General features: G+C 39.0%; 2 protein-coding genes across 11 annotated transcripts in view; both read right to left on the reverse strand.

Moving 5' to 3' along the window:
* Positions 1-501: 501 nt before the first annotated feature.
* Positions 502-18,700, reverse strand: F13B (coagulation factor XIII B chain). Of its 3 annotated transcripts, none has more exons than XM_080406459.1 (11): positions 17,665-18,700; positions 15,767-15,967; positions 15,067-15,252; positions 14,462-14,638; positions 14,152-14,328; positions 12,285-12,464; positions 11,854-11,952; positions 9,963-10,145; positions 7,935-8,138; positions 7,241-7,423; positions 502-6,534 (listed from the first exon to the last, which is right to left on the reverse strand). In XM_080406459.1, exons 1-11 carry the CDS (start codon positions 17,744-17,746, stop codon positions 6,323-6,325), a joined length of 1,884 nt encoding a protein of 627 aa, XP_080262585.1. In that variant the 5' UTR covers positions 17,747-18,700; the 3' UTR covers positions 502-6,322. The 3 variants fall into 3 exon arrangements, with proteins under 3 accessions (XP_080262585.1, XP_080262583.1, XP_080262584.1); XM_080406457.1 differs by lacking the exon at positions 17,665-18,700 and having other exon boundaries at positions 502-5,803; positions 6,293-6,534; positions 15,767-17,618; XM_080406458.1 differs by lacking the exon at positions 17,665-18,700 and having other exon boundaries at positions 14,462-14,612; positions 15,767-15,884.
* A 132-nt stretch (positions 18,701-18,832) lies between these two features.
* The window catches only part of ASPM (assembly factor for spindle microtubules), a 30,802-nt gene continuing 29,967 nt past the window's right edge, over positions 18,833-19,667 (reverse strand). For all 8 annotated transcript variants that reach the window (XM_080406444.1, XM_080406438.1, XM_080406443.1 and 5 more), the window contains 2 exons: positions 19,244-19,416; positions 18,833-19,164 (listed from right to left, as the gene is read on the reverse strand). In XM_080406444.1, coding sequence (XP_080262570.1) covers positions 19,059-19,164; positions 19,244-19,416 — 279 coding nt within the window. In that variant the 3' untranslated portion in view covers positions 18,833-19,058. The remainder of the gene's footprint in view (positions 19,165-19,243; positions 19,417-19,667) is intronic.

Genomic DNA, 19,667 nt, shown 5'->3' on the forward strand with positions numbered 1-19,667 from the left:
AGCAAGACCCTCTGAACGAAGAGCTCTGTGAAGTGTGCAGGCTCATCTTGCTAGGAAGGGGGGCTGCTGTGGGGGCACTGATGAGTCTCCGTGGCCTTGACCATCCCCACCGGGGGTCTCCACCCACATGCCCGCCCAGGGCCTCGGGGGCTCCATCCAACACATCTGGGCAGCTCATCAGGGCTGGTTCTGTGTGCAGGTTTGTCTGTACACAGCTCAGCCCCACCAGGGCCTGCCTGTGTACTATCGATCCTGACAGGATCCTGCACACGCCAAGTTCCTTTCCTTGAACAGTTCCTTTCCTTCCTTATCCTTGAATAAGTCTTTTCCTTTAGTAGCTCCTCTCCTTGAACAAGTCTTTTCCTTTAATAACTCCTTTCATTTATGTCGCGGTTTACCCCAGCTGGTGGCTAAGCACCATGCAGCTACTCCCTCACTCCCCCCACAGTGGGATGGGGGAGAGCATCAGAGGAGTAAAAGTGAGAAAACTCCAAATTTCTGCACTCCAAATTGCATGCACTTGTATTAACTTCCATGATTCCTGAGACTGTCCTTGCAATCTCCTCCCAATTTTCTTGCAAGACGGTATCCAATCTGTACAGATAAATTATGCAGTTGTTGCAAAAAGACTTCGATACTTTCACAAAACATTTCAGACTGAACTGACACAGAAGCATTACAAAACCCATGACCAAAATCTCACGGTGTGTTTATAATGTACAGTATAATGCACTTCGCTTTGCAAATGTTATGACTTCAGATTTTATTATGGTCAAAACCACCTTGCATGTGAAACCCATAATTTATTATCAGTTTGCTTAAGATTTTAACAGCCTAATAAAAATACTAAGTTATGTTAGTCCTATTCCAATAATGCTAAAATTCATAGTCCAAGTTAATGCAAGAAAGCCTCAGCAATGCAAATTTTTAAGTGTTTTACAGAAAAACTGTACTAGTACATGTTACACGCATCCTTCCACTGCTCCTCTGGTTGACAGCACCAGTCTTTCTCAAGGAGGCCAGCAAGGCAGGAGGGGAACACCACAGTGAACCACAGCTGGACTGGACGGGGCTTTGAGCAACCTGAGCTAGTGGAAAGTGCCCCTGCCTGGGGCAGGGCGTTAGACTAGGTGATCTTTAAGGGTCCCTTCCAACTCAAGCTATTCTACGATCCTACAAATTAAAGATAAACTAAAACATGTTTAGGCAGCTAAGGGGGTGATTGCTATCACAGCTGAACAAGCTAAAATCAGCCTAAGACAAACACAGACAAGCTCAGAGATCCCATGCCATCAAGTCAATGCAGAGCCTGTGTTTTTCATTAGCCATGGCAAAAAATTATATTTACTGGGTTGCACCAGCGGGACAACTGTGACTGAATTGAGTTCCACCCTCACATGACAAAGATCATTCTCAAGATGATTTTCTGTGGAGTTTCTTTCACAAGCTTCTTTCTCAAGACATTCTCTTTTTTCTCTCCCCCACCCACCCCACACCCCACCCCCTCCACCCCGCCCCCATGCACTTGCTGCTAGGAACTAACATGAAATACAATATTAACTAACATAGCAATTGACTTTGAGTTGTTTTTCCTACCGTCAAAAACAGACATGGCATTGTTTTGTTTACTGAATGATAACATCCATCTGAGGACCAACAGACATTGCTATGACTACATACACCAAATGAATTTCATCATCACTGATATGCCACATCATACAACTAGCAGAACTTCAAAGCACCTTGCAGACTAGCTTTTTTTTGTAAATATAAGTCCACAAAAGTCTCAGTGACAAGTATGCAATATTAACAACCTATATTAACAATTTTTTAAGGAACTAAGCACATTCCTTAGAGAAAACCAGGAATATAAGCATGCAAGTAGTATTTCTAGAGGCATATAGCATTGATTTGTATTTTAGATTCTTACATACTAGTCCAACATGACCTTAAGCACTATTGTTTATGGAATCCTGGCAGTTTTGCAATATAAAACAAACCCCACAAAGAGTATCTAACAAAGCTTTTTGGATTTCACTCTGAGTCCAATCTTTGTCTCACTTCTTCCCCACCTTCTAATCCTGTGATTTCAGGAAGACTGGTCCCTCACTTAGGAATGTTCACTTTTAGCATAGCACTAAGAACAACAAAAAAGAGGGAAAAATTATTAAATTACACACCACTGAGTCACATAGCACTGCTTTTGTATCCACTCTACCCAAAATCCCCCAAGACAACTATCTTCCCCCTCTGATAGCAGATATTGTGTCAGAGGCTATTGATACCCGAGTGACTTTATAACCCAGAAACTTCCTAACAGGACTCCAGAAAGTAAAGTACCACTTATTAAAACACAGGAAATTGCTGTGAATTCTACTCCCAAATGTTCTGGAGACTGACTTTTAACTCCTTTCCGTCCATATTCCCCAGTCATGCCCTTTAGAGAGAAGGGTCTTCTTACATTTACCAAATATTCTCATGCTTCATTCAGAGCTCCCCAAAGGCAACAGGTGTGGGCCACAAGCCCACCAGCTTCAGTACATCAAACATTTTAAAGCCAATATAAGTTGTTGAAACTTCACTGGGCAACAGGTTCAGCTTGGTTAAATCGTGCCAGTCCGAATCAGTGTGCACAGCACCGAAAACAGGCTGCTGCAGGAAGCGCCCCATCTACGACTTCACATCCAGATCAAAGCCTATATACAATGCACTACATAGTATTATGTACTACAGAGGTGAGAACTTAACTGGAAAACAGAAATTACAGTCTGCAAAATAAATCCAAATGCCTTTTCAGCTGATGTTTGCAAAAAACACATGAATGTGAGGTTGGTAAGGCAAGAGGAAAGGCCTCTCTGTTGTGACGGAAGAATGGTTTTAACTGAAAGAGAGTGGATTTAGGCCGAATATAAGGAAGAAATTTTTTTACAGTGAGGGTGGCGAGACGCTAGCACAGGCTGCCCAGAGCAGCTGTGGATGCTCCATCCCTGGCAGTGTTCCAAGGCCAGGCTGGATGGGGCTTTGAGCAACCTGGTCTGGTGGAAGGTGTCCCTGCCCATGGCAGCAGGGTTGGAACTAGATGATCTTTAAAAGGTCCCCAAAGTATTCTGCGATAAGACATAAAGGGCTGATCTTGAAGAAATGTGCACAATCCAATCTTGCTGCAGAAATGTTATAACATCTACCTACCCCCAAGCCAGCGCTGTCACTGTGAAACGTCAGAGTTGAGATCTATTGCCATTCTGAGGGTACTGGAAGGCTCTGCTACACAAGGAGAGGCACCAACAGAAGCATAAAATAATGATTTTTATTATGCCCCATATGACCAAAAAACCCCCACGTTCTTTTCTGAATATTTCTTAAAAAGAGAAGGCTGAGAGGAGACCTTGTTTCTGGTTTTGGTTTCCTAATGGGAGAATACAGAGAAGATGGAGCCATACTCTTCCCAGAGATGCATAGTAACAGGATGAAAGACAACAGAGACAAATCCACAGCAAAAGAAGTTCCAGTCAGATATTAATATCTATTATCTAATATCAGTTAGATATTAGAAAAAAAGATTCACCACTAGGGTAGACAGTCATTTGAATAGGTTAGAAAACATCTCCCTGAAGATATTAAAAACTCAGGCAGAGTCCTGAGCAACCTGATTCTTATTCTACAATTCCATGACTACCTAGGCAGAAAGCCAGCAAAAGTTCAAGACTGTTAAAGGTTTAAATTAAGGTCTTTGGTATGTTGATGGTTATTCTGAAAGTTATTCTAGCACCACTGTTTGGTAAGTCTAAGAAAATACTGTCAAAGATAAAAGTTCTGTCTCTGCTTCCAACTTTGGAGGTCAGAAACGTTCCTGGGCTTGTACATCACTGGCCCTCACTCACACTGTACATTCCAGTCGCGGGGAGCACAGAGTTTTGGCAGATGCGCTTTCAGCATCCCAGCCCCCCCCGGACAACAGCATGCCCTAGCTGTGAGCCTGCAGCAGCTTCCCCGCTAGCATAGCAGCGCGTGTAGCTGATTTGTGCCTTCCCACACGGCCTTTTGCGTGAACTTATTCTGGGAAAATTAAGGTAGTAGAAAGGAAGTAGAAAAGAAATTAACAAAGCTTCCCTACCTTCCAAAAAGCAACTTCATTGTTTACTGTGTTTTCATTAACTTCTTTAAGAATTCCGTGTTCAGTTGGTTTTGCAATGTTCACATTGTAAATCTTTCTTTTGATCTTTCATACAGATGTTTGAGATTTTTCAGAATTTGAAACCCAAGCTATAACTCTCATTTTCCCCCACTTAATTCTGTTGTGCTAATTAACAGAAATAACATAGCCCGAGATTTCAAACTGCAAGCAACAAAGTTTGTTTTCAAATAATTCATGCAAGAAAATTGAGAAGGGGAAAATGAAAGAAACTCACATTCTTTTTACCAGAGAAGATACCTGGATGCTGTTCTGAACATGCTGCAAAAGAACCCAAGAACAAAATAATTAAATACACTAGCACAGGGTGGTGTTAGGAAACAACTGAGAAGATGCTGACACCATCAGGTCTGGAAGGGCACCACCACAGTGCTGGCTAAAGAGCACGCCCCCATCCCTGCTCTGAACAGGGTTTCCAGATCATGGAAACCGGTTTGATCTCTGTGGTATGGTCAAGGCTACAGATTGAGGGTCTCAGCCTGATCTAAGCAAAGGTGATCAAGCACAGAGCTCCTTGACTAGTATACCTGGAGAGCTTCAATTATATCACGTGCATACCTTATCACACCCTTCACATTCAAGGGAAACAGAGCGGGGTTTCTACCTTTCACAGACACAGAAATGATTAGGACATAAAAACTCAAGAGACTGAGATGAATTCCTATGTATTTGGCTCAGAACAAATAGTTTCTGGATGCACAGCAAGCCTAAATGGCAGCTATTAAGGTAACAACATTCAATACACCAAAACTTACTGGTTAAAAACTTTTCACCAATCATTTTGTTTAACTGCTTTCTTACATTATTTCTTAACTGAGAAAGACTCACCAACTCACATTACAAATGCTTCTCATAACATAACCTAGAAATAAAAGCGGTAGTGAACATCTAGTTCAGATCTACAAGTCACACACTGAAAGTTCGTTATGTTAAATTACTAAATCTCATTGTTATTTGTCTTCATTTTTAAATACGACTTTACAAAGCAATGACTTTTTAATCTTTTGAAAGCATTTTGGAGGGCTATTGTAAATTGCATGTAAAATGCTATTTTTATCAACCTCTTTTTTCCCCCACCAAATGGTTGACTGGGTTTTGATTAAATAAGCAGAAGTTTTGTATTCCTTTAATGCTTTAATTTCTTTTTTGATTTATTCATGTAGCAGTCACCAAAGCCTTGCAAAACCATACAGAACACAGTACATGCAACAATATCACAGAAAGATGTGATTTAGACATAAAATACAGAAGAAATCCTTATAGTGATTTTTTTATTAAAATATACTAACATGGATGCAAGGCAAACTGTCCATTTTCCTGGATTATCTTCATATCTTCAGTCACACACGTTCACAGACAGAGCTCCAAAAGTACCAATGTTTAAGTGTCATAGGAAATCATCCACAGTAGCTGGACTAGATATTTTAATAATTTCAGTGTTCTTAATTAGCAAAACAAAGATGTTTTCTTGAATTTTTTTCTTCTAATAATAAAAACCTACTCAGTAGATTTTGCATATTTTTCAATTTTAAATGTTTTCACCAATCCCTTAAACTTTTTTTTTTACATGCTTTTTTTCTTTCAAAGTCTTGTCCTATAGAGGCTTCTTATCTGCAAAAGGAAACACGAGTGCTGTTAAGATGTACAAAATAATAGGCCTCTCCTTTCCCACTGTAAAATTAGGAGTTTAACATCCATTTGAAGGGCATGAAATTAAATCGCAATTTAGCTATATTCTGTAGTCACTAAAGCACTCATAGTATCAAAATCACAAATATCCTCACAAAGGTCATTACTTGCTCAGCAGCTTCTCCTTGTGGTGCTTTGTTCAAGTCCTCCAGATTGTGATGCATCTCAAGTTTATCACTGCAAACCTTACAAAATTATTTCATCCTAATTTTTCCACCGGTATGCCAGTATCACATCCTTCTGCTGCATTCCCAGTCCTCATACCATAAAGAACTTTCACTTCCCTCCCCCTTCAGCTCAGGCCCAACAATGCCACTGAACACTCATTTCTCAAAGCTGACTGTAGTGGTCTTGAAAATACAAGGCTGTCTTAATTCAGCTGTTAATACTAGATTGAGAACGTGTACATACCTTTCCTATAGGCTTTCCTAAAGTCCATACTTATTTTGCTCTTTCAATACACCTCGGATATGTCAGCTGTCCTCTCTTACACTGCACTTGAAATAAAGTTGTACCAGATTCTGCTCCAAAATGGTTCTGCTTACAGTAAAATCCAACATAATCTCCATGATAAAAATAAACTTGATTCTTATAGAACTCTTGCAGCAGCACATTATTTTTCTCCATTTCATTTTTTGACAACATACATGGCTCTAAAGAAGAGAGATTTGATCAGTGTTAATAAACTGATTATTTTTGAAATAGCATAATTTTGAGTAGTCTACAGTAAGACTAAATTATTTGCCATTCTCTTAATATAGCATAAATTATATCGCTGTATTTTTGCATGCTGCATGTATGCCATATTAAAGAAAATAGCCAAACTTACACTTGCTTCTATTAAAACTTTCATCTCTACCTGAAAAAAATGAAGGTGAGATCAAGTCCTAGTTGACAATACTCGATTTATAAATTGTAACTATGTGAATATAGTGAGTTGGGGTTGTTCAGCCTGGAGAAGAGAAGGCTCAGGGGAGACCTTACAGCAGCCTTTCAATACTTAAATAGGGGCTTGTAAGAAAGATGGGGGCAGGTGTTTTAGTAGGGCCTGTAGCAATAGGACAAGGAGTAATGGTTTTAAACGAAAAGAGGGTGAATTTAGAATTAATATAAGGAAGAATTTTTTTACAATGAGGGTGGTGAAGCACTGGCACAGGTTGCCCAGAGAGGTGGTAGATGCCCCATCTCTGGAAATATTTGAGGTCAGTTTGGACAGGGCTCTGAGGAACCTGACGCAGTTGAAGATGTCCCTGTTTATTGCAGGGGGTTGGACTAGATGACCTTTAAAGGTCACTTCCAAACTATTCTATGATTCTATGAATTACAGAGAGAAATAAACACTTATCTTATCACACCTACCTATACAAACTGGTGGTGAAGTCCACTGTCCTTCAGAACAGTAGATTCTCTCAGATCCTTCCAAAAAGTGATAGTCAGAGCAACTATACTGAACTGAAGAACCATTGTCGTACTGGGTCAGAGGTGGGCGAGTAAGAGCTCCGTTCACAATAGAAGGGGGAGAGTCACATTTTTCTGTAGGAGCTGGAATAACATTAAAAACATCTGAGAAATATTCAGCTCAAGCAACTAACAAATCAGCAGTTTGAAATGCCTGTCAACACTAGATATTTAGCAGCTCTGTGTACTTTCTTACTACTTTATTATGTTTCAGACCAGGATGCAATCTCCAGCTTTATGCCAGCCATAAGAAATGCAGAATGCAATCTCCTGCTTAAGTGTAACCATAAGACATCCTTGGGCACATTTAATTGTTTATAGCTGTCTTTCTGCAGAGCTTTGAGTTCCCTGGGCTTGAAGAAGAGCTCCTGCCTCCTTCCTACAGCCTTCACCGTCAAAGGAAGGTGTACTGGTTTTCCATGCTTGGATATATTTAATAATACAGCTGTCTTGTGCAAGGGTAGCTGTGTTGTTGAGTCCTAAACATCTATTATTCCAACAGATTCTAGGCCCACACTGCCAAAGGAAGTTGTTTCTAGATATGTTTGAGATGGATCAATTTAAAAAGGAATATAAAAAAAAAGTATTGTTTTACCTTGCATAATGCATTTTGGGTATTTCAGTCTGCCATGGTTACACTGCGTCCGTCCAGGAGAGGGAATGGTAGTCTGGAGAAAACTGTATCCCTGTTTACATTCAAACTCTACGAGATCGCCATGTAGGAAAATTAATTCTTCCTGTCTCCATTTCAATTCTATATTGTTGCTGTTCATATCAGTTACGTTAAGACTGCACGGTTCTAGGAAATAAAAGTGTACTTCAATAAAACGCAACCTTACATGATTTCTTAGCTCCCTTTTGTAGGGGTCAAGAAAGAGGAGTCTGTATCAATAATTCCAAAATGTTTTCAAATATTGCAAGAACTATAGATGCATAAAAAAGAAAGCAAATGTAAAAAAAATGACCCAAAGTAACAAAAACAACATGATAACATATTAAAAAAAAAAGCCTAAACTGGGAAGAGTAAACCCCAGAACACGCACACTTCTGAACAAACCTGGTTTCTACAAGTATTTGTAAACATATGGCAGTCTAGGTTTACCATTCAAGAAGAAAATAACTTCCTTACTGTAACTTGAAAGGGTTTTTTATAATTAAAATAGTCATCCATCAAAATTGACCCATCAGATCTGGCTGACAGATTTGGTAAGCCCTTTGAAGGCAGTAGTAGTTAACATACAGTAAAATTTAAACTACTACCTCAGGAAGTGTTTTGACAATTTCATTTTCTTTGCTTTTTTGCTTTGTTTTGCCATTGTTAAAAGAAGTCACCGACCTTCCAAAAACCTTCTGGAAGTTTTGTATACTTCTCTGGGCTTTTTCAGGTTATTCAATATTGGTTTCATTGTTTTCTGACTTTTCTTAAAATTTAGTGCCAGGATCACATCAGGTAGCCTAGCTTTCCGTTAGACAGTTAACCTCATTAACTTTTGAAACCACTGTTCAACTTCAGTAAAGCCTGACAGGGGGACAGTTATAAAAATGCATTTCTACAAGTTCACAAGAATCACTGCCTGATCGAGGCCTTATTAATTCTCTGCTGAGGGTCAGCTGTCATCAAATTATCCATTCTGATGACAGCACCATGACAACAAATTGGTATGGATATTTTCCTGAAATTAACTACAGTATGTGCTTGCTCTGGTCTGATTAGCTAAGGGTTGAAAAGAAATCTATGAAAGCATGGAAAGGATATTGTGGTTATTTGGATGCTTAGGAGACAAATAACACTCATCGGAAATGAGTTCTCATTATTTCACAGGATTTGTTTGAGTATTCAGATCCAAGAATGTTGATCTGGATGTTTCAATCCAGACAAGGCACGTTTTATTCATTTAAAAATAAGTAATTAAAACTGAACTGGTTGTTTATCTGCATTTTCAGAGAAGATTACAAACTTAAAGTGAGTCAATTTAACAAAGGAGGCTAGTACACCAGAATTATTTCATTACAGGAAGGAAAGAAAGGTAACCAAACAACTCTTGTAGAGCATCAGAAATTGTATTCCTGCTAGTATTGATAAATTCCTAATGGAAGTTTTATACATTGTTTTGAACAGCATACTCAAGAGCAACATGGAGAAATTAGAAAGTCCAGAATGAAATGATAGATATAAAGACACATAATAAAAACAAAGGTTGAAGGTTTAAAAATGTAAGTCCAAGAAATCATTGTATTCCTTGTTACTTGTATCTAAAAGCCATTTTGGCAATGGCTACAGTCATTCCTTCTGAACATCTACTGAAGGGTAGGAAGGAATTCACTGAAAGAATGGGAGCAGAAATCAGCTATCCCTGTTACCTAGGAGGATTCTTTATGTTCTAAATAGCTCGCTCAGGAAAACAGAGGAATCTGTTTAACTGGGTGTTTGTAAGAACAGGCCAGAGGACACCTAGCAGGAGTGGCCTAGGCGTGTTTGATTTTGGTTCATCTTCATGTTTCTGGAATCTTTATTAACTCAACCGAAAGAGAAAAGGCAGTTATGAAAGGATTATCTAGAAGTCCTTTCCAGTTTTATCTTTCTGTATTACATATGACACTTTCTTTTTCTTACAAGACTTACCCAAGCAAGCTGGTGGTTCCGTCCAGTTTCCTTGCTCACAGTAAACAGTACTAGGTCCATCCAGAAAATGCAAATGCTGACAAACATATTCTACTGAGGAACCATTTTTGTAACTTGTCAGTAACGGGCCGAGTACACCACCATTTTTAATCCCAAGTGGAGGGGTACAGTCTTGCTGCATTTCTGACACAAGGTAAGGAGATCGGTAATTAGATCTTTAAAACAACGTTAACACTGGCAAATGTATCAGACTTACAATAGACGGAGCAAAAAAGTTACGTACAAAGAAAACGTAAACCAATATTGTTTCTTTTTCAAATTTCATTTTCAGAAACACTACACTCGCCTTACTGAATTGCAAACAGGCATTCTATTTCATTGAATCATAGGACCGGTTAGGTCAGAAAAGCCATTTGAGATCATCAGGTCCAACCGTTAACCCAGGCCTGCCAAGCCCATCACTAAACCACGTCCCTAAGCACCACATCCATGAGGTTTTTTAAACACCTCCAGGGATGGTGATTCCACCGCCTCCCTGGGCAGCCTGTTCCAATGCATCACCTCCCTGTCTGTGAAGACATTTTTCCTAATATTCGATCTAAACCTCCCCTGGTACAACCGGAGGCTATTTCCTCTTGTCTCGTTGCTTGTTATCTGGGAAAGACCAACCCCCACCTGCCTACAGCCTCCTGCCAGGGAGCTGCGGAGAGCAGCAAGATCCTCTCTTCTCCAGACTGAACACCCCCAGTTCCCTCAGCTGCTCCTCACAGAACTTGTGCTCCAGCCCCTTCCCCAGCCTCGTTGCCCTTCCCTGGACACGCTCCAGCCCCTCAGTGTCCCTCCTGCAGCGAGGGGCCCAGAACCAGCCACAGGATTCCAGGTGCGGCCTCACCAGTGCTGCGTACTGGGGGACTATCGCTTCCCCAGCCCTGCTGGTCACACTGTCTGGTACAAGCCAGGGTGCCGTTGGGCTTCTTGGCCACCTGGGCACACTGCCGGCTCCTGTTCAGGTGGCTGTTGATCAACAAGCTCAGGTCCTTTTTGGCCAGGCAGCTTTCCAGCCGCCCCTCCCCCAGCCTGTAGCGTTGTGTGGGGCTGTTGTGCCCCAAGTGCAGGACCCAGCAATGTTCCTTGTTGAACCTCATACAGCTGGCCTCAGCCCATCAGTCCAACCCCCCTGCAGAGCCAGCCTGACCTCCAGCAGATCAACACTCCCCCCCAGCTTGGTGTCCTCTGCAAACTCACTGGGGGTGCACTGGGTCCCCTCCTCCCGATTGTCAATAAAGATACTGAACAGGACTGTCCCCAGTACGGAGCCCTGGGGCACACCGCTCTTGAATGGCTGCCGGTGGGATTTAACTCCTTTCACCACCGCTCTCTGGGCTCAGCCCTCCAGCAGCTTTTAACCCAGCACAGAGCACGCCCGTCCAAGCCACAAGCAGCCAGTTTCCCCAGGAGGTGCTGTGGGAGATGGTGCCAAAGGCTTTACTAAGGTCCAGGTAGACAACATCCACAGCCTTTCCCCCTTCTGCTAGTCAGGTCATCTTGATGCAGGAGGTCAGGAGATCAATATACTCATGAATTTGCATGTTCAAACAACATTAACAGGAAGGGTACAAAATGACTGAAGGTAAATGCTAAGGTATGAAATAAAATTACAAATACAGAATAAGCATATAGGTGTAGTTTACAATCACCAGGAACAAGCAACAAGGCCACTGCCTTTCATTCAATTCAGACTGCTACACTGACATCTGTAGCACATGCAAACATTTTCAAGAATAAGGAAACATACTATAGCAAAAAAGTAGTAAGAGTAGTCATAAAAAACCTATAATAGCATTGGAGAGTACTGAAGTCCCTTTTAAACAGAAAGGCAATGTTCTCCTACCTGTATCTTCATTGCGATATGTTTTGTTTGCTCTCATTTCTGCATCTGCCTCAATTGATGGTGGTGCCTCAGATGCCCACTTATCCATCATTCCTATAACTATAGCAGAAACTTAGAACCAGTTTTCTCAGAAATAACTCATTTTCAAATACCAAAACAGACACTGATGCGTTGTAAGATGTAATAAAATCAATATTCCAGGGGAAAAATAGATAATACAGGTGTCAGCTGAATTCACCTAGCTCATACTTTCACTTGAAACTATGAACACAGATTGTCTGCAAATTATGCAACACTTTACCTCTCAAGCATTTGAACAGAGGAGAGCATACACAGTTTTGCAGATATGGATACTGAGGCTCTCCAGAAAATTAAAGCATTGTTTGAAGAATCTTTTCAGTTCAGTTGTCAGTCTTCACAAAGGTACTAACCAATACAAATAGGGGGTGATGTCCATTTTCCTTTTTCACACTGGATTTCCTCAGATCCTCTTATTTTAAAGGTCCTTTGACACTGTATAGAAACTTTGTCTCCATTATGATATGTTCTTCTAACTGCAATGGTACGGGCATGAGGAGGAAGTGGTGGTGGAGGACATTTATTTTTTACATCTGAAAATTAAAGCAGCATATTTTTTTCTCACTAATCAAAACCATGTACACAGTTCATTTTACTATATAGCATGCAAGCCTGTCACTCAAAAAACATTTTTTGTTGATCCAGAAGAAATGCTCTCATTTTCTTTAAAATAATAGGAAACCAGAACAAAAAAGTGATTTTGCATTCAATAAATATAGAAGTATTACGCTACTGCACTGCTATAAACAAATCTGTCATTTCTCCACAGAGACTTAATAAAGTGTTCTTTAAAGGACTTCAGGAAATAGAGATTTCCCATACCCTCCATTGATATAATATTTAAAGCAGCTTATGTATTAATTCTAATGCTACAAAAGCAGCAATAAAAATAACCCATTTCCTATCCTGAAATTAAGTTTGTGATTACTGTATTCTTAAAACAAGATTTAGGCCTTGTTTTCATACTCCTGAGCACCCCACCTTCTCTGCACTCACTCAGGAAAAAATCCTGCTGTGTCATCAGAATAAATACAGGGCTGGGGTCCCAACACGTGCCATTTAATTGAGAGATTCCAGTGCATTTTAAATACTACTGTGCCTGCTAGGAAGGGAAGATGAATTTCACCTTTGTACTCAATCACGTATTCTTCTACAAGATTAGCTATAAAGGAATTATAAAACACTGATTTTACTGAAAACTGTGCTTAACACACCTATAAATTTTAAAGGCTAAATATAACTTTTTTAATCTCAAGCATCCCACACACAATGATTATAAAATTTTGTTTAGAAAACATACTTCATGGGAAAAAATCCTGAGAAAAATATATTGGAGAAGAGATTATCTTAGATTTATCTTAAACCAATAAAAATGATTGATTGTCCCACCCTCCGTCATCAGCAGCTGGCATACCTTACACATAAAGCAGAGATTTTGTTACCATGAGGCAGTGAGATCTCCTAAAGCTCAGATGAAGGGAACAACATTAAGATAAAATAATGACCTACAACAATCAAGGTATGTTGAACAATATTGTAAGTTCTCTATTAGCCTAAGTATTGATTTATACCGATTTCTGCTGTATACTGTATTTCACCTGTCTCAGTAGACCTTTCATTCTTTTGAAAGTCTCTTTTCTGAGAATGTCCGTTATCCCTCAATGACCGGGGAAGCGACAGTGATTGCTAAAGGTGTGGTTCAGTCCTCAGAATGACCTTTCTAGCTAATTCTGTTGAAAACATGCATAGTTTGGTGAGGCTGTACTCTGAAAAGTACCACAATCCCCAAGAATTCAAGAGAAACTTGTTACAAATTTTATTTTTAATGCCTTTCAGGAGGCAGGTTCCCAGCTCACAAGGCAGGATTAAACATGCTTCATTAAACCTTCATGTAACCTGAACATGGTTAAACTCGAGCTTCAGGGGCTGAACAACTTCTGCATAATTGTTGATTCTTGCTTCTCCAGAAGACAACGTCCAGAGGAACAACAGCATCAGACAGTATCTGCTCTATTGTTAGATGAAAATTAATTCCTATTCTCATTGCTTCCTCCTCTGCTACTTTGGCTCCATACCTGTCAGCTAACACTTGATTTCTATTTAGGTGGTAAACTAGTACAAAAAACATATTTTTATGTTGTATTGATAAAGCATTTCATGAAAGAAGTTGCTCATCTTTCACTAAGAATTTGACATGTTAAAACTATAAAAATAAGGTACCTTCACACACCGGAGGCTCTGGATACCATCCAAAATAATAACATTGAATTAAATCAAATTCACTGACAGAATAATTTTCCTCACAGAAAAAGTGAACTACGTCTCCCTCTTCATAGATTTTCTTCACAGGATAGAAACCTCCATGTGCTATTGCACTCAAAGAGGAGCAAGTTATTCCTAGGAAGAACACACACAGCGGTGAAAAGGCTTCCCCCCCTCCAGCTTTAAAACAAGCCTTTTTGCAAAATTTTTGTTCATTTGTGGAATAAATCACATTTTAAGGAGAATTATTTTCCAGCCCATTACGTACTAGTGCAGTTTGGAGTAAGGGACCACCCATGTGTTAGACACACTGCTTCTTCTGTAGTGTTTCCTCCTGCAGTGTGATACCCCTCATCACATTTATATAGCAGCCTCTCATTCAGTCGAAGTTCTTGTTGGGCTGTGAAGTAGCTGCCGTGCTGCAAATTGGGAACTTGACATGACTCTTAAATAAGTAAAGCATATGCATATTAATAACTTCAAACAAAAGGATCAATTACTGTAAAATTTTCTTTATATATACCTTAACAGTGACCATATCCAAGGCAAAATCTTTGCAAATAATATATAATTACAAATGCAGTAGTTTACACAAGTTACACAAGCCATCATTTGGGAAGAAAGTTTGAATGGCAATGGTTTTATTTGAAACAACATGATTTCATCTATAGTGATTCCTTCTACATATAATTTTATGTATACAATTTCACAAAACTAGCAGCATGTGGAATTTGGCAACTTCTTCCCAGGAGTTACAGCTGAGAACCCACATTAGTACTCCTCAGACATGCAGTTTGGCCCTACAGGTACAGCAAGAACAGTAGAATTCGATACGTGTAAGACTTTACGAAGGAGAAAAATGCAGAACCCTACCAAACGTTTTAGCACAGCTTGGCTGGGAGGACCATCCTTCTGGTCGACATTGTACAGTAGCTTCAGTACCACCACCCGGAGTGTGGTAGCCTGGATAGCATTCGTATCGCAGTTCGTCGTGTATTTTGAAGTACATTTCTGTACCATAAAAAACTCCATTTTCCAAAAGAGGTTTGTTACATTTTTCTAAATGAAAGGAGACAGTTTGGTTAGAAAGAATGAATTAATGGAATATTTTTGTTCTCTAACAAGCAAAAGAAGGGTTTTTTTAGCTGTTCTGATCTAATTTGTTTCTTGGACCTTTTGAAGGAATCTACTACAATCATCAAATATACCAAACCAATAGTAGTAACACTGAGCATGACAACCAAGGAACCTAGAGCTAGGGAGGCTCTAGAGGATACACATCTGAGAGGAAACTATTCATTAGTTTTCCCCCAAATAAGGAAACTGGGCAGCTTTCTTGGGGTTCTTACAAAAATATATATGGTAAACCCTTTAAAATGTGTTTTACTATAAAAATTATTCCACATATAAACATATGTAGTTTATATACCTAAAGGATTAATTTCACTTTGTTGTCCTAACTTGCACATTTAGTCCCTCCTATTAGGCAATTTCTGTTCCCGTATGTTCCAGGAAATCCAGCCAGAAAAGTTTCCTGCTAGAAGTAATGACGAGATTAATAAAGCTAACTCACTGTAGCACCGTGGCACTGGAGACCATCCCTTTGCTGTACAAGTTATTCTTCCATCTTGGGTCCCAGTTTCTGTTGTATAACCAACCATACAAGAATAGGAAAGTTTTTTTTCCTTACGCATAGGGAAATAGTAACTTTTGAAATTATAATAGTACTGGGCAATCTTTCCATTGTCTATGTGTGGCAAATCACAAGGTTTTTCTGCAAAAAGACAAATATATTTCTCACTAAAAATCTCAGACCAGATATGAACTTTTTTGCATTAATTTATTTACTATCAGTTGGATTGACCAGGCTTTCAAACAGGTGAATGACTACTTACAAGCATGGAGGGTCTTGTAAGACTCACTGAAATTAAGACATGTTACAATTATATCAGCTTTTGTTCTTCAGATTCACAGGAGTATCAGCTGCAGAATGAAATTTCCTAACGTGAACTGGCAAAACTGATTTGAGCATTTAGCCCAGAAGATGTAAGCATAAGCACCCCTTTGCTGCGTAAACATACCGATGCCTGCTCCGAGATCCAATGGCAACAGTGTCAAGACTAGCTATGCCATCGCGCCTCAGTTCAGCAAACGTTACCAGAACAGCGAGACAAGCTGCCAGGAGGCAATACAGCGGTTAAACACACTGAAGAAAGGGAATTTAAGAACAGTCACCAGAAAAGAAGAAATGGAGGTTAAGGAAAGAACAAATAGAACTGTAATTAAAAAAACCCCGACAAACCAATAATAGGAGAAAACCTTTAAGGGGAGTTGTGCTGAATATGACATTAAGTCAAAAAAAACCCAAAAAACCCAAAACCAAAACCCACCACAAAGAAACAATACTTATGTTCAGATTTCTTATAAAATTATCCTTTGGGTCTCAAAAATTGTCTTCATAGCATTACAAGAATACTGAAGAATCAAGTTTTAAAAACTTAATCACCATCTATGAATCTCATTATAATTGGGCAGAATTATCCCACAAGTTGGTACTGCTGCATTCACCCTACACATTTTAGAACCGAAATAACAAACTATTGCTCCTTCACTCAATAACGTGACTAGAATTTACTGCATTTAGTAGAATTCTCTGCAAATTTAGTGTTTTTAATAAATAAAAAATGCCAAGATAATTTTTTTTTTTAACTAATTCCCTTCCTCACACAGCTGCTGTATCACATCTAAATAAAACAAACAAACCTGGGGGTACTGAAGATTTTTAGGCAATTAAGACAGAAATGGTTGCTACCTACATACCTTTCATTTGACTTTCCAAAGGGTATCAGTGTAATTTCAACTGCTTTGCATAAGGACAAAACTCTAGTGAAGACAGAAGTAGTTGCAACAAATATCCTGGAGTTGAATATACATTAGTAGATACAAAATGAAATGCAAAAAAAAGGACGCCTTTTCAATAAATGGATGTACCTTCATATACAGTCCACAGCTTTGTGAACTTGCAGTTCAAGTGGTAGAACTGTATAAACCCAATAATTAAGTGCCGAAGAAAAAAAGGGATAGGAAATGCAAACCCACCCTAGATTAGCTTCTGCAGGTTCCATTTAACTTCCACTCCCTTGCTTCATGGTAAAGCCAAAACACTTCAATACATAAAATGTTTTCATAGTACAAAATGCAATTTGTATAAGTGCCTCAATACCACTTAAATATATTCCAAAATAATTTTTTTCTGAACCTTTCAATATTACTTTGAAGTTTAGATATGAATCTGTAGCCCTGAGCTACAGCGACAGTTGAATCATGATCATCAGCCATCTCACAAGAAAAATGTATTTCAAAAGCAGTGTTTACCTTTGGTAAAGATATGAAAGACAATGCACTTCAGTTACTTCGACCACAAGTTCTAGACCCAACGTACATTGATTAACAATAGAATTGTGTATTTACCTTCTGCAAAGAGTTTGCCTGAATACATCATAACTAGGAAGAAAAAACAGCTTTTAAATCTCATCTTCATTACTGTCTCCATGAACAGTTTCCACCACTTGTGAAAACTCCCCGAAGTATTACTTTTGTAAATAATTAACTGGATTTTTAAAGGAATTCACAAATGCCTTAGTGTCCGCAGTATTTTGTAACAACTTATTTCACTGAAAACACTTCCATTCATTTTAGTTCTCCAAATACCCTAACACCAGACTTGCAGAATTCAACTTCCATTCGGTATATTTTACACCAGTAAAGAGGACAATGTATCTTTTTACGGTGAAACCAGGCAACAAGCTTATGGAACAATTTAAATTAACTGAATACTGTTCCTCTCAGAACCTCATCAGTTGCAAGTTTAAAGGGCATTCTGTTATCAGATTATTTACCTTGGCCAAAATAAGAGTAAACTGAAAACTCTTCCCTCCTCCAGCCTACCCCTATCATTGCATTCTGTATGTTATTCATTCTGGGGGCTCTTCCATGAAGAACACAGCCACTACTATTATCTGTCTGTTGCATTTTGTTGTCTACAGCTAACCCATTTTGAGTCTTTTTTTAAACAAACCCAAAGAAGAACCTCATTGACAATGCATTACCACCTAACTGACTAATGGCTACCAGTTGATTTAGCATCGTATTCCACCCTTGGAAAGCATTGTCTTTAAATTTGGGGGTATTTTCTTGGCCTTGCTCCAAGAAAACACAATTCCAAGGCACAAGAGAACAGAATTTAAGGGAGCTGCTGTGATGAACACCATCTATTCAGCCAGATGAGATGCATGCTTGTATGTCCTGCTCACTTGATAGGAAGAAAGCACTCACAAATCACCAGATTCACCCTTACAACACCCTGCTGTAATTTTGTGGTGTTTAAAAGAAGTAGGAATTATAACAATTTTTTTTCCTGCAGTCACACACAAGCCCTCAAAACCGAAGAAAGTAAACTCAAGCCCCCCAAAAAAGTAGCCAGTTTTGAAAACCAGACTATCCCTCTCCAGATCACAGATCAACATGACTGTCCCACACAAACTGTTTTTAATAGAATTGTACAGTATTTAATCAGTGAGGAATACCATGCTCTTTGTAAGATCCATAGTTGTGTAATACCAATACATTACTGCACAAGTGAAATTTCCAAGGCTTATAATTTATTGTAAGATTGCTTTTGTTAACAGTATGAAGTAGGATTTTAAAAGCTCTATGCAATACAAAAAAGGTTACAAAATATAAATTGCAATCCAGAAAAAAAATTTCAAAGGGTAGTTTGACACTAACTTGCTTTCTTTCAAAATCGTTTATCTGTCTACTACATACATGCTGTACAATACATTTTCATATACATCATTTACATTTCAGTAGCAGACAATACCAAGTGTATCCATCACCATCAGAATTGCTTGCAGAGGATCCACAATTTCTTGCATGTTATCTTTCCTCAAAACCCAGTCTGGTTTAATTCTGTGAAAATATTAGTGGCTTGTTAGTAAAATACAACATCGCCACAGCAAAAACAGCAGAGTCATTTTTAAGCTCTTACCTTGAAACTGTTTTTATTCTTAGAGGAGTTACTGGAACAAAGTTGGTTCCACTTAAGTGTGTGTTTATTTTCTGCCTCACAAGTGTTCTCTCTGCATCCATTTTGTGTTTACGGGCTGTCAGTTTGTACAGGCTTTGAATGCAAGTAACAACTCTTGGCATGCTTCGGATTTCCTGAGAGAAGTTGAAAACAGTACAGAGTCAATACTAGAAGTTGGAAAGCAACTTAACAAATCAAGAAAACTGTTTTAGTCGATAAAATCTGAATGTTTATAATTTAAGCTGAACTTTTATCCACAAGTACAGTGAAACCATCTTAAAGCACACCTACAAGTCAGTGGCCTAATACTTTCAAAATACTTAATTGATATGCAACTTCGTATCTCAGAAAGTCCAAGTTCTTACAAGTCAGATTTTAATAATTT

Source organism: Falco punctatus (assembly GCF_963210335.1).
Source record: "Falco punctatus genome assembly, chromosome: 11".
NCBI classification, from domain to species: domain Eukaryota; kingdom Metazoa; phylum Chordata; class Aves; order Falconiformes; family Falconidae; genus Falco; species Falco punctatus.

Coding starts and splice junctions, on each gene's coding strand:
- F13B (XM_080406459.1), bottom strand. CDS start 17,746: ATGGAGACAGTAATGAAGATGAGATTTAAAAGCTGTTTTTTCTTCCTA. Junction 15,253..15,766: donor TCCAGTGCCACGGTGCTACA/GTGAGTTAGCTT, acceptor CCTTTCATTTAG/AAAAATGTAACAAACCTCTT. Junction 8,139..9,962: donor GGAACCACCAGCTTGCTTGG/GTAAGTCTTGTA, acceptor TTTATTTCCTAG/AACCGTGCAGTCTTAACGTA.